General features: G+C 38.1%; 1 protein-coding gene and 1 long non-coding RNA gene across 4 annotated transcripts in view; one reads left to right on the top strand and one right to left on the bottom strand.

The window, feature by feature from the left end:
* The window catches only part of MTUS2 (microtubule associated scaffold protein 2), a 331,241-nt gene that overhangs the window by 87,824 nt on the left and 229,391 nt on the right, over window positions 1-14,026 (top strand). Inside the window, exon 2 of the mRNA XM_087966329.1 lies at window positions 10,971-13,483. Coding sequence (XP_087822455.1) covers window positions 11,249-13,483 — 2,235 coding nt within the window. The 5' untranslated portion in view covers window positions 10,971-11,248. The remainder of the gene's footprint in view (window positions 1-10,970; window positions 13,484-14,026) is intronic.
* LOC148130402 (uncharacterized) overlaps window positions 12,148-14,026 on the bottom strand; it is a 39,228-nt gene continuing 37,349 nt past the window's right edge. For 2 of the 3 annotated variants that reach the window (XR_015749749.1, XR_015749748.1), the window contains exons 4-5: window positions 13,241-13,312; window positions 12,148-12,194 (exon numbers count right to left, since the gene is read on the bottom strand). This is a non-coding gene — a long non-coding RNA (uncharacterized LOC148130402). The remainder of the gene's footprint in view (window positions 12,195-13,240; window positions 13,313-14,026) is intronic. The other variant, XR_015749750.1, reaches the window with a different exon arrangement.

Below are 14,026 nucleotides of genomic sequence, written 5' to 3' on the forward strand. Positions count from 1 at the left end.
CCTTGAGTCTTTTAGTTTGTTGTTTACAAAATTGTAAAAAGCGGGTGGAATTGGTGCTTAGAAGGTTTTCCTCTTGTTTAATGTGATAATTGGTGCATTCGGTCTTTATCTGGTGGCATAGATTTTTGTATCGGTTTTTGAAATTGGCAACGTGACCAGATTTGTTTTTCCGCCAGAGTGATCTCTTTTTGGATTGAAGTTTCCTTATTGATATGGGTAATCTGCTTTTTTGTTTTGTTTTGGGAGTTGTTGTTGGTACATATAGTTTGATGACTCTTTTGACTTCAAGTAAAAATATGTTATAATGGTCTTCAACGGTATTGCATCCAGTGAATAGAGATTGCCAATCAAGGGATGAGAGATCGTTGTCTATAAGATCATAGTTGCCTTTTTGAAGTTACAATAGGGGATTACATCATTGTGGTGATTTTTGTGTGGATGTATGTTGAGACAAAAGTCGATCATATTGTGGTCACTACTGGAAAAGGGTTCTTTAGATTGTATTCCGTAGATTAGGTTCAAACTGTTGCAGAAGATGAGATCGAGGCAGTTGTTTAGTCTAGTGTTGTTGGTTACTAGTTGTTCCAGTCCCAGATTTGTAATAGCATTGTAGAAGGTTGTGTGTATGATTTCAGTTGTACAATCATTTAGGGTCCAGTTAATATGAGGTAGATTGAAATCACCAAGAAGGATAAAAGGGTATGGGCAGGATGCAGCCCATGTTAGTAATGTATTTAGCTTGTTTACATGTTCGATGTCATAATCAGGTGCTCTGTAACATAGTAAGAATCGAATTGTGATATTTGAGGATAGTTCACAGATGATGGTTTCAGGAAGGGCAAACTCCTGGGTAACTTGGATATTTTTAGATGTAAGGATTTTTATAGAATATAGCAACTCCACCTCCTCGACGATTTTCACGATCTGATCTGTAAACATGATAGTCTCTTACTGTGGTAATGGAGTGGGGAGAGATGCATTGAGCCATGTTTCACAGACAAATATAATGTCGAAGTTAGCCATATTTAGGAGGAAGAGAAATTCAGGTATTTTATTCACGAGGCTTCTTGCATTGAGTAGTTTGCATTTAAGGCCGGCAGTAGTTGGAATTGAGGTAGTTGGGGGCGTGCGTGCCTAGTCTTGGGTGATGGTGGATGGGTTGAGGTAGGGTTGTGGTTGAGGGTAAAAGCTGAGTATTGGGTTGAGTGGTTTACTTTTGATACAGTCAGCATGGTAGTCAATGTACAGGTCCTTCTCTCCATTGTCTAGACGGTTTTTGAGTTCGATGCGGAGTGCACGGGAGCGGGCACGTTGCTGTATGGTTAGGTCAGGGCGGCAACGGAGGTTCTTATGGATGGTTCTTATGGATGGTTCTTATGGAGGTTCTTATGGATGGATCTCCCTTTTTTTTGACAATGGGAATCACATCAGCTTTTTTCCAGTCCTCTGGTAGTTCCCCAGTCTTAAAGGTGATTTAGACAGAAATCGGAATAGAAAAAGTTGAAGACAGAGTATTAAAAGTTCTTGCCTTGCAATCTAAAAGTGAATAACTTATCTATGTTATCAAGGCTCGGAGGGAGGCATTCTTAGTGGAATGTAGTGCAATTACTTTGCCTGTTAAGGGAGGGTAAGAAAATAAAACTATTCATGCTTCTCATTTTAATATATTTCTTATTAAAAGGATTTTTTTAAAAAAAAATCTGAGGTGGTGCCTCGCACTGAACTTCTAAAAAGTCCTTAAAATCCCCAGGCTGCACAGTAGTATTAGATAGCTTTCCCCAACCTGGGTGTTTTCAAATATTTTTTTACGATGCTTTTACAATCTGTGGGTCTTCCAAGCTGAAGTCCAATAACCATGTAGAACATCATAGTCATGAAGACTGATATTTGGAGTCAATATGATTTAAATTAATTACTAGTTGATGTTTCATTGAATTTTCTTCATTACATAGACTACATCTGAATCAAACTGATTGGATTTTTGTAAGTATATCTATTGGATGATTGACAGGAAAATGTTCTTCTTCCCATCATTATTGTCATAAATTATATTGAAGTTCCCATTTTCCAGGCTGGATGCAGTGTCCTCAACAATCCTTTTTGGAGATTTTAAGAGATGTTTATGTTCATTTGGTGATGGCCCAGCAGAAACTCTAAGCCATTTGCTAAAATGTTGCTCCTTATATAAGGATCTTAGGCAGACTTTATCTCATCTTGGGGGGGAAATTCAGACAGGGAGCGTCATTTCTACTTACAAGGAGCCAAAATATACTCCTAAATTGTCAGTTTTGTGCTACAATCTGGACATCCATTAATTAGGATCCTATGTTACTTATTGTTTTACATTTTCTACTACATCTGGCCTTATGATTGTAATTAAATGATTTGTTTTGATCTAAAATTCCATATGATCCCAGAGCCAAGAGACAACTATAATTTGAAGCCATTTGAAACCATGCAAACAATGTTAAACTGGACTATTCTGTGTCTGAGTCATCTGTTACAAGCTGCATCTGTTCCATGTTCTGGAACACCACTATGAGTTGTACCATAAATGAAAAATGTATGGCTAACTGGAAGCTAACAATCTGCAAACTATTCACCACTAAAAGTGTAAACTTCATTAGATAGTGATTTCAAAATGACGGTTGTGGCATGTCTTATCCAGAATATGTACATTTGTACATTAGCTAATTTCATCATATTTTTCTGAATAAGTATTTACATATATAAATGTATTCACATATGTATTTATATTTTTATAATACTCTGACTATGTATTTAGAGTAGAATGTTCAATACTTTTAAACATAAGATAAATGTACCACATTAGTAATTTTCAGACCCTCTGAGATAATTTAACTCTCAAAGTTAAATTATTCAGGAAAAATCTAATGTTACATTCAGGTAAATACAGTGTCAATTACAGATTTAGTCAGGGCTAAACAGCAGAAAAAGCAGAAGACAAGTTGCTCAAAAAGTCTTCTCTTTGACAAAGATGCCTACATGGTGAATGCATTTTTATATAAGAAAGCTTCTAAATGTGTTTCTGGTAACAACACAACTTCCTTGGCTTAAAGTGAATTCAAAGTCATAGGCAATTTGTCATTTTTAGTGTATTGCCCAAGGCTGAAGTAACTCTGAAAAGAAGAATTAACATGAATGCAGTGCCTAAATCACAGCAATTTACTTTGTCCAGAAATATGTTATATCTTAAACAAGTTATCCTTGGGCAGCAAAAAACAGAGACTGGGAGACAAGGGTAAGTGTGAACTATTTCATTCTGTTGCGTACGAATTTCTCATAACTATCTAGCACAGTGGTGGCTAACCTTTTTGGGCTCCTGTGCCAAAAATTGTGTGCGTGATTGCATGCTTGCACTTGCGTGCCAGCGCCCAGAAGGCAATGTGCGCCCCCCCATGCCCCCTACACATGCGCGCGCAATCCCCCATCCCCTTACCTGCACTGCACCTCTCAGCTGATTTTTGGGCAATTTGAGGCCTTTTTCAGCCTCCCAAAAAACAGGAAGTGATGAAACAGGGCTAGATTTCGGCCTACAGAGCTTGTAGAAGCCCGAAGAAGCCTTCCTCAAGCCTTTGAGAGGCCAAAAAAGGCCTCAAACCAGCCGAACACACATGCACAGTGAGGTAAGTTTGCCTGCAGCTCACGTGCCGGCACAGATGGCTCTGTGTGCCACCTGTGGCATGCATGCCATAGGTTTGCCATCACGGATCTAACAGAAGACAGTAAATAACAGGATGGTAGGCTAGAAGTACTTCTGATGTGTCTCTTCATGTATGATGTTTGCCTTTTTAATCTGGGTACATCCCCCTTCCTGTTTTCTTTTTATTTTATTTATTTATTTATTTGATTTGCCAATTGTTTACAAGATAATAAGTATAAGTGTATACATAGTTGTGAATACATGAAATGGGTACATATAAGAAAAATAAAAGAAGAATAAGAGAAACAATAGGACAGGGACGGTAGGCACGTTGGTGCGCTTATGCACGCCCCCTACAGACCTCTTAGGAAAGGGGTGAGGTCAATAGTAGACAGTCTAAGGTTAAAGTTTTTGGGGTTTGGGGAAGAAACTACAGAGTCGGGTAGAGTATTCCAGACATTGACCACTCTATTGCTGAAGTCGTATTTCCTGCAATCAAGTTTGGTGCGGTTAACTTTGAGTTTGTATCTATTGTGTGCTCTTGTGTTGTTATGGTTGAAGCTGAAGTATTCATTGACAGGTAGGACATTGCAATGTATGATTTTATATATCATGCTTAAATCAGACCGAAGACGGCGTAATTCAAGGTTTTCTAGTTCTAGAATTTCAAGTCTGGTGGCATAAGGTATTCTACAACGAGTAGAGGAGTGGAGAACTCTTCTTGTGAAATATTTCTGGACTTTCTCAATTGTGCTAATATCAGATACGTAATGTGGGTTCCAGACTGATGAACTGTATTCGAGTATTGGTCTAGCAAATGTTTTGTATGCTCTGGTTAGTAGTGTGATATTACCCGAGAAAAAGCTACGTAGGATTAGGTTAACAACTCTTAATGCCTTTTTGGCTATGTAGTTGCAGTGGGCTCTAGCACTTAGATCATTAGAGGTGAGTATTCCAAGGTCCTTTACAGAGCTTGGGTCATCAACAAGATCTTGACTATTCAGCTTGTATTTTATTTTCTGATTTTTTTTGCCAATATGTAAGACAGAGCATTTATTTGTTGAGATTTGAAGTTGCCATTTGTTTGACCATTCTGATACATAGTCAAGATCTTTTTGTAGGGTAACAGTATTGTCTGTGGTATTGAACAGCTTTACATCATCAGCGAAAAGAACGCAATTGCTCTTAATATGATCACAGAGGTCATTTATGTATAGTATGAAGAGAGTTGGTCCTAGAACACTGCCTTGGGGGACACCACTATTGGCAGGTACAGAATTTGATAGGACGCTCCCAATTTTGACCATTTGTTGTCTGTTTGCCAGGAATGCTTCTATCCAGTTATTCAGTTGTCCAGAGATACCATAGGATTTTATTTTTAGGAGTAGTTTGTCGTGTACCACTGAATCAAAGGCTTTACAGAAGTCTATGTAGATTGCGTCTATTGCTTTGCCCTGGTCGTGTCGTCCATATGTTTTTGCAGTGTAAGAGTTGCAGATTACAGGATAGTTTTTTTCTGAAACCAAATTGTTTATTGGAGAGTAGATTGTTTTCTTTTACAGCCATTGTGTAGTAAAACGTGTCTACGGAGGCCATCCCTTAGAGCAGGGCTGTCAAACTCCATTGCATTAAGGGCCACACCAGCATTGTGTTTAACCCCATTGGGGAGGGTGGAGTGGGCATGGCCAGGGTGGGTGTGGCCATCTCGACGTGACTCGTGTCAGGGACGCCTGTGATGGCCCAAGCACTCTGTCAAGAAAAACAGGCTCCCACGCTCAGTTTCCAGCTGCAACGGCCTCCTACAACCCTCTGCCAATGAAAACGGAGCTTGGGAGGGCCCGCGTCTGACCCTCCCAAGCTCCGTTTCTAGCTGTGACAGCCTCTTGCAAGCCTCCTGTGGCCCTCCTGAACTCTGTATTCACTGGCAGAGGCACTACGGGCCAGTCCTTCACTGTTTCCAGAGTGGCCCCACAGGCCAGGTTTAAGCACTCCCCTCCCACAGGCCCCTGGGCCTTGAGTCTGACACTCCTGCCTTAGAGGGAAATTTAGGACAGAGTTCTATTTAATGCCATCAGTCTTCCTTCTCATGTACAAAACATGCCTCCAGAGAAAAAGTTCAAAATCATAGGGCTGGATCCATCATTTGGGAAGCAGGATGCTGGCCTCTCAATTAGGCAGAATAAGGAGGTCTACAAAGGGAGGCAGAATGGAAAAAAAACAGGGTTTATACCTTCATGATACAAGCCTCACTCTTTTCGCATCATCACATTTCACACCCATTTATAAGGGGAACAGTATGATGTTGTGATTCCAACTGTCAATTTGATGAAAGGAACAAGCTCTCTGCATCCCTTGGCAGTTACCATAGAAAAGCAGAAAATTACTAATGGATTATTGTTAGTGAGTTCTTATTTCGGATTCATTTGCCGAAATTATATGCCAGTCTTTAGCTATTATATAATTCTTTACTTCCCTCCATCACTCAGTGAAACCAGCCTTGCATGAACCTGAGAGGTGTTGTCCGTTGAATTGAGCAGATAATTTATATGTAAAATTTGGGCTGCATTAGGCCTAAGGATATGAAAAGATGCAAGGGGTTACCAAAAGGATAATCCAATCAATTGACTAGTATGCAAGGCTAGTAAAACATAGGACATTTGAGTCTCAAAAACAATGTGAAAAGTTGCTTGTTCTCAGGATGGTATTCATAAGAAACAAAGCAAGTTGCAACTGCAATATAACAAAAATATGGTACATGAAAAATGCAATTAAGACTTTAGAATATGAAGAACAAATGTTAAAGTGAGATTTAAACAATGATGAGACTTTCTCTATCTTGAGCACCACCACTAAAAAGATGTATAACTCGGAGCTACACTTTACTTGACAGTGTCCAAGAGAAGGACTGTAATCATACCCCAAGAGCACAACAGCACAAGGCAGAAAGAAAGGGCTTTCTGAATTTAAAAAAAAACAACACATTAGTGGGCTCATTTTTAGGGACTAAAGTTGAGTAAATGAAGATGGTTAAATCTGGTTCAAGACTGGAACCGAAGCCATATTCTGGACAACAATGAAATCTATGGCTTTTTGAAGTCTGTTGCATTCGCATCATGTGAATGATGCATTGCCGTAATCTAGATGGGAAGGTTTGGAATATAAGTAACCCACACTATCTAAAATAAGAAGACTATATATGGCATAAAGTATTTTAAAAATCCACCTCATAGAACCCAACCATGCATCTAATATCAAAAATATACTTTCACAGGCATTAATTGATTATGCTGGTTCTTCCAATTTGTTATTGTGGTAAATGGAACATAGTTAGGAGAGTCCAAGAAAATTGACTGGTTAGATTGGAGGCTGTTATCCTCTTTAGGTCCAATTGACCCTACAAAGCAATTGTGCAAATAAAGAGCATCCCATATAAGCCATCTTAAGCAACTGGGGGGAGCGGGGGAAGACAGGAAATAAATCTGATGAAAGAACAAAGTAATATCATATACCTACATTTGAAAAGGCATTGTTTTGGTGTGTGGGAAAAAAAACTGCTTATACCAAATAAAAATATCTCTACTACTAAAGGGACAGATATACTTAGAATGTCACCCTGAAATTAATTATCTTATTTTAAATGTTCAATTGCTGGAATTCCAAATGAGAGGATGAGAAGAAAAGAGGGGAAAAGCTATAATTGGAATTCATTGTTGTGATTTGAATCAAACCATCTGTTGTCTAGTACTTTTTCTTTAGCCTTCTCCGACTGTTGCCTTTGGCACTTCCATGACACCCAGTTAAGAGTCTATTTACATCTTGAGTGGTTGCTTGTGCATTGGATTGGTCTGCTGTCCCGTAAGAAAAATTCCAATAAAAATAATTAATATAATCCCTTTAATTAATAGCTTTAGAATGAACAACAGAGGATTAAAATGCTCTAACTAAAACTAGTATCAAAGATTTCATTCACCTTACAATTCTGAAAAAGACACCCAATTGATAGGTCACTAAAAGAATTGAGACTTTTATTATTTTCAAGGGGTAGAAAAATGAAAGGTGAATCTTCTGAGTACCAAGAAAAAAGTGTAAAAATTCAACACTTTTCTTTCAAAAGGAGTGTGTCCCTTAGCTTTGATGCTCATAGTTTCCCTTGCTACTAATGTTGTGTTGAAGGTCTGCAACTGTAAGAAAGTGTGCCTTTTTGTTTTTGTTTTTAAAAATAGATGAGAATGGCTTTGTAGCAGATGGTGTTAGTGATCCATAGAGAGAAGCTCAGAATCCTTCTCTTTTTCAGATTAAAATCTGAACAACAACAGCAACAACTATTGGCACAGATGGGCAAATTTATCAACTATGGGTTTTTTCTGTTTCTCTCCCTCTTTTTCAATTATGCATACATATCATCCTAATTCTACTTCTGTCTATTTGAAAATTCTCACCTCTGTAGTCATTTCTTTTACTGTATGTAATTTTATCTGATTTAAGAATTTCTTACATCTAGTTCTACTATTGTGTGTTTTGTACATCAATATGCAAAACTACTCAAAAGTAAGATGTTCTCCTCTAATTTACACATCTGTGCATGCTGTTTTGAAAGGATAAATTACAATAAAAATTTCAGATATGTAACTTTAGTTTATACATTGGTTCATGAAATAATGATTTGGCAAATTTATATTTAAATTTAAAAAATCTATTAAATTTTGAGCTAATACAATTTATCTTGGTTTTGATATATGCTAACAAAAGCTCCTGAGATTTATTTCCTAGTGTAGATTGATCAGATTTTGCTGCTATTACTGTTATATCTTCCTCCTCCTATTTTTCCCATAACAACAGTTGGGCTAAGAGAGAGTGACTGGCTCAAGGTCACCAGTTGGCTTTTATAGCTAAGGTGGGATTTGAACTCACAGTAATCTGCTGTTCTGACCCAGGCTTCATCAAACGTAATGAAACACAAACTTGTTTTAAAAGCAAAACCTAATTTAATGCAATGCTGGGAATTACTTTCATTTCCAGCCAGAACTAATCTTAAACAGTCCCCCAAGATAACCACATGCCTTTCAGTGCTGTGGAATGCTTCCAAAAACAGAAGTATCCAAATTAATTACAACAGAAACCAACCGAAGTACCAGGAAAAAATGACCAGAGTACACAGAGCTTCAAGGAGGACTCAGAATCTATCGAACTACTTTGCCTCCTGCAAAGAGTTCGTCATTGAGGGTCTGACTTTTATCCCTTATGGGAGGGGTAATCACCTCCCAGCCTTACTCCCGAGTTGCCCCTTCTGTTTCAGCTGCTCTCTCCTTCTAGCAGCCCTGCGCACATGCGCACTGGGAACAGGCTCCCCTGGGTCCTCTGCTTCACTGCTACCAGACTTCGAAGTCTCCAGAGGCAGCACCCCACTCCCAGATGGTCCTGGCCCCATCCCTGCATCAGACACAGGACCCTCATCCAAGTCCTCTCCAGAATCCCCAACTGGACACAAACCGGAAAAATCCCACAATATTACAAGTTAGAAACAATCCCCAAAAGTCACATTCTCCAATGGAAGTAATTCAACGTTACTTGATGTCATAAATCTCCACCTCAACCACAGACAGCTTGTTTCCCATGGGAAGAAAGATCACCTAGCCAAAACAACTCTCTTTATCTCCACTCCTCCCCCCTTAGGAATGTGGCAAGCCCGGAATCCTTCCCCCGATGACTGCCACAGAGAAACTAAGAAAAAAGAATATATACTAAGACTAACTAAAATGGCTACACTTATGTCAATTTCGGGCTTGACAACCTTTCTTCCTCACTGTCTGGCTCTGCTGCCGTCTGCACCAGCTACCGGCAAACTACAACACCTGCTTTCTAGCCGAAGTGATTCAGTTCATGTCACAAATGAAGCTGTTCGGTTAAACAACAGAAAAAGGATACATTGATTTAGCACTGGAAAAATAGTTCTTTTTATACTTTGGAAATCAGGGGTAATATCCCCTGGGGGTGCAAGACAATATTCCAAAGGGTGTGAAAACTTGAGTTTAGAAGTTTCAAAATTATAGTGTATATGCATAATTATATGCATATAATTATTTATTTTTGTAAGGGATGCAAAAATATATCAGAAGCAATCTAGGGGTGCAGGGTATAGAAAAGGTTGGGACACCCTGTTGTAAAAAAATACTATTTAAAAAAGGAAGTTGGGGGAAAAAAAGCATACAAAAAAAGGCAATATTATTTTCCTCATTTTATTTAGTCAGAAGTAGTTCTTGTTCCTTTTAAAGAATGAGTAATAATGTAGTTTCCCATAGGAGCTCTATACTATTAGTTTAATTATTATTATTAACATTTAAGACAGGTCACAACATTTATTTAAAATTAATATCCTAAAGAATATTTAGAGGAAAAATATTTTTAAAAACTTTAAATGAAATCCCTATTTTGGGTTCAGTTTCCTTAATTTAATTAATTAAGCATTATAGGAATGAAATGTTCACTAATCTTCATAAGTATTAGATGCATGTGTAATGCATCTCAGCCCATATACTTTGCTAAGAACATACCTTAATTATGCACTCTGGTAGGATTATCTGTGGGTTGTGGGATCAAAATCTATACAGAAATGCTTAGCATTTATGGGCTTTTTAAAAAGTGGTTAATGTGCTTTACATAGATTTAATAAATCCTTACAACAGCAGTGTCCTATTAAATGTCATGTTACTATCCTCATGTCATAAAAAAAAACCCAAGAAAGACTCATAATGAATCAGACCAAAGTCCAATATCTTATTTATTATTATTTATGAAGAAAATTTATATTGCTGCCCAACTCACTCTTGGTGACTCTGGGCAGCTTACAAGGATAAAACACAAGTATATAATTGTACAGTAATCAATAATTGTTTCATGCACTAATCAACTTTATGTCTCTGGGAAATCCACAAAAAATAATAATCCATGAGGGCAATTGCTCATCTCCACTGTTGTTCCAGCTTCCTATTGGAAGGAACATTTCTATTTTATAAACAGGGACGAAAACTAATATTGAAACAATCTTGTCTAAAGTTATTTGGTGAATTGAGTATTAGATTAGGACTTTCATGGAGTCTCCCTTGCTTGCAATGCACACTCTTAGTTACCACAGTTTATTGCTCTTTTAGTAATTTTGATTTTTATTGCTAAAGAAAGTGAAATTTTCCAGATGTATCAGTCTGTTTTAAAATAATGAGAGAGTTAGTTAATAGCAACTTTGTTCTGGTGCAGACTTCTAATTCTCAGATGGTATAAACTAAAATTCTGATTTTTTTTTCTGTTACAGATTCTGTGGATTGTTGCATTTTAAGAGTTGCTCCAATGGATGTTTTTTGCACTTATTGAATCTTTATTTATGGAAAATTCTTTCCTTTACATTCTGATATAATAATGACTGAGTCATGTTATTGACAATGGACTTGACTGGTCTAAAAAAGAATTTTTTTTGGTTGACAAGTTTATGACTGGAGTCGTCTTAAGAAAAGCATGCTCGGATAGTGGCTGGCACGGATACCATTTCCTTTCAGTAAGACTGTGGAAGACGTGGCCACTTGAAATCTGAAAATGAGTGCACCGTTAGTTCCCAACAAATCATGTTACAATCTATTACAGACCAACAGAAATGAGATGAAAAACAACAATGAACACATGGTGTCTGTAGGAGACACAAATGCCAATCAAATCATATCAGACGTCAGAACCTCTGGAACAGCAATAAGGACAAGCAATATTTCAGGAGAATCTGCTTGCTTACACACCAGTAAGCAAGAAACCAACAGACAGTTAGACTGTCAGAGGAACAATCTTCAGGGCACCACTGGTGAATCAGAGTTTATATTGTCTTCTACCATCAGCAAGAAATTGCATGCCGATTGTAGGCCTGAAGGGCTTAAGGACACTTCAAAGCTAGTCACCATTAGCCGAGGACACAGTTTGTCTAATCTGAGGATCAATACAAGTGATAGCTTTTCAGTAGTACTTTCAAAAAGCGACGCTGATCTTATTCAGCATGTTTCCAAGGAAAAAACACTTAGAAGTGTTGAGCCAGAAGGAATAAAACGCCTTTCTTTGGGGAGATCAAGAAAACTTATGGCTAAAACAGAAAAAGAATTTGTTGGCCGTGTATCAGGTAAACGCTTGCTTTCTGTATCCCTGGATTCTATCAACACTTCACATCATTTGAGTGGGGACATAGAAAAATCTCAGAAAACATCAAGAGACCATTTTTTAGGTATGGTGTTTCGTCCAACTGATGGTCTATCAGAAGGAAGCACTATACCTTATCTTAAATATTCGTCTACCTCAGAAATGGAAAGAGCAAGTGCCCCAGCCATACAATCAGGTGTGGATAATATACCAAATGCCAACAAACAAGGCCCTCTGCATCATGCTGCTGTTGACCTACATTTAACTGTTAAATCCAATGAACTTCGGAAACCAGAAGCACATATGGATCATCAAAGTGGTAAGAGAGGAAAAGGGGAGGCGAAATGTCTTCTGTCTTCACAGTCTAAGCATGTGGGTGAGCAAAAGACAAACAAGGTTATGTTATTTGAATTTCTTGGAGGTCCAGCAGAAGAAAATAATGTGGTACAGCATCAAAAGGATATGGAGACAGAAATACACAAGACCAAATTACATCAGTTGCCAAAAGAGGATCTGTTTTTAAATGAAGGATTTGATTCTATTAATGGAAGTCTGATAAGGGAGAATGGCTCTCCAGATTTAAGAAAAGAAAATAATTACAGTAACAGCAAAGCAGCAAGCAAAGCAAATGGGGAATATAGAGCTGTAAAAGAGGTAGACTTTATTTCAGCTCCTGATGATGATACTATACATGTTGATAAATTGACGTCAAGAAGGAATGAAAACCCACATGTTGGTAGCACAAGTTGTATTCCAGCAGTTAATGGGCACATGTCTTTTATGGATAGCGTTAATGTGATAGACAGCAAACATCTGAATAACTATGAAAATAAACAGACTCTACTCAAAGGACCCGGTGAAGATGTTATAATTGTCCAGTCTGATTTGAAAGCTCCCAAACCACAAAATACAGAAAATATCTCAGTAAATTTTAGCCTTGTGGACAGTGATTTAGAAACCACACATTTTTCAGTTCAGAGCAAGAAGACAGTTAACGAAAAGAAACAGCATTCAAACAATGCACCAGAAAGCTGTAAAATAATAGCACAAAGTGAAATCTTATATCCCCCAACACCTTTGCGCCCTTCTGCAGCTGTGAATGCCAGTAGCCACAGCACAGTGTCAAACAGCAGCTTGAAGGAACTTGGTGCGCCTCATGTTGACAAGCTGCCATCTTGTTCTGCAACCCTACCTGCCACTGAGAGCACCCAGTTACTTAGCCTATCCCCTAAAGTGCCTAATAAAACTACATCTAATAGTGGGATCCCTAAGCCAATCCTTATAAATCCCAAAGGGCCCCTACCAGCCAGTTATAATGGTGAGAACGAGGATATGGAGAAGCCTGAAGAGAAGCTTGAAACTCCTGCCATTCCCAAGCCCAAACATGTGAGGCCTAAAATAATAACTTACATTAGAAGGAACCCTCAGGCAATCAGACAGCTCGATCAGTCTGGATTGTCTTGCATGCCCCCTGCTTGTGGACTGGCAAATGAACAGAAAATGTTAAACGATGGAGACCTCAAACCAGGTTTCTACGAAAAATTTAAAACTGACTTTCAGAAGCCTCAGATTTATAGTTCTGGATTTGTAGTATCTGGAATTAAATCTTCAGACCATCAGTTTGGTCCAATGGGTGAAAAGTTTTTCCAGGAGGTAAGTCTTTTTTAACATAAATAAATAAATAAATAAACAAACGAACAAACAAACAAACAAATAAATAAATAAATACCCAGACTATTCAAGTAAATAAATGTGTATCTGTTGAGATCTTTGATAATATTTCAAATATTCAATTTTAATATCTGTAGATTTTTTTTCTTGAAAAAGTACATAGAATCACAATGACATGGAAAACTCAAGATACTGGGTAAGTATGGTGAAATAAATGTTCTTTACTATCTCATGTTTCTTTATGACCCACGGTGGTACAATGACTAGAGTGCAGTACTGCAGGCTACTTCTGCTGCCTGCCAGCTGCCTGCAATTTGGCAGTTGAAATCCCAACAGGCTCAAGGTTGACTCAACCTTCCATCCTTCTGAGGTGGGTAAAATGAGGACCCAGGTTGTTGCGGCCAATGGGCTGACTCTGTAAACCGCTTAGAGAGGGTTGTAAAGCACTGTGAAGCGGTATATAAGTCTAAATGCTATTGCTGTTGCTATGAATCTGTTTCCTTTTAGGAAAATTGTCACAAAATT

Source organism: Notechis scutatus, chromosome 5 (genome assembly GCF_049901735.1).
Source record: "Notechis scutatus isolate UNSWTSFEM ecotype Mainland chromosome 5, rNotScu1.2, whole genome shotgun sequence".
In the NCBI taxonomy this organism is placed as follows: Eukaryota; Metazoa; Chordata; class Lepidosauria; order Squamata; family Elapidae; genus Notechis; species Notechis scutatus.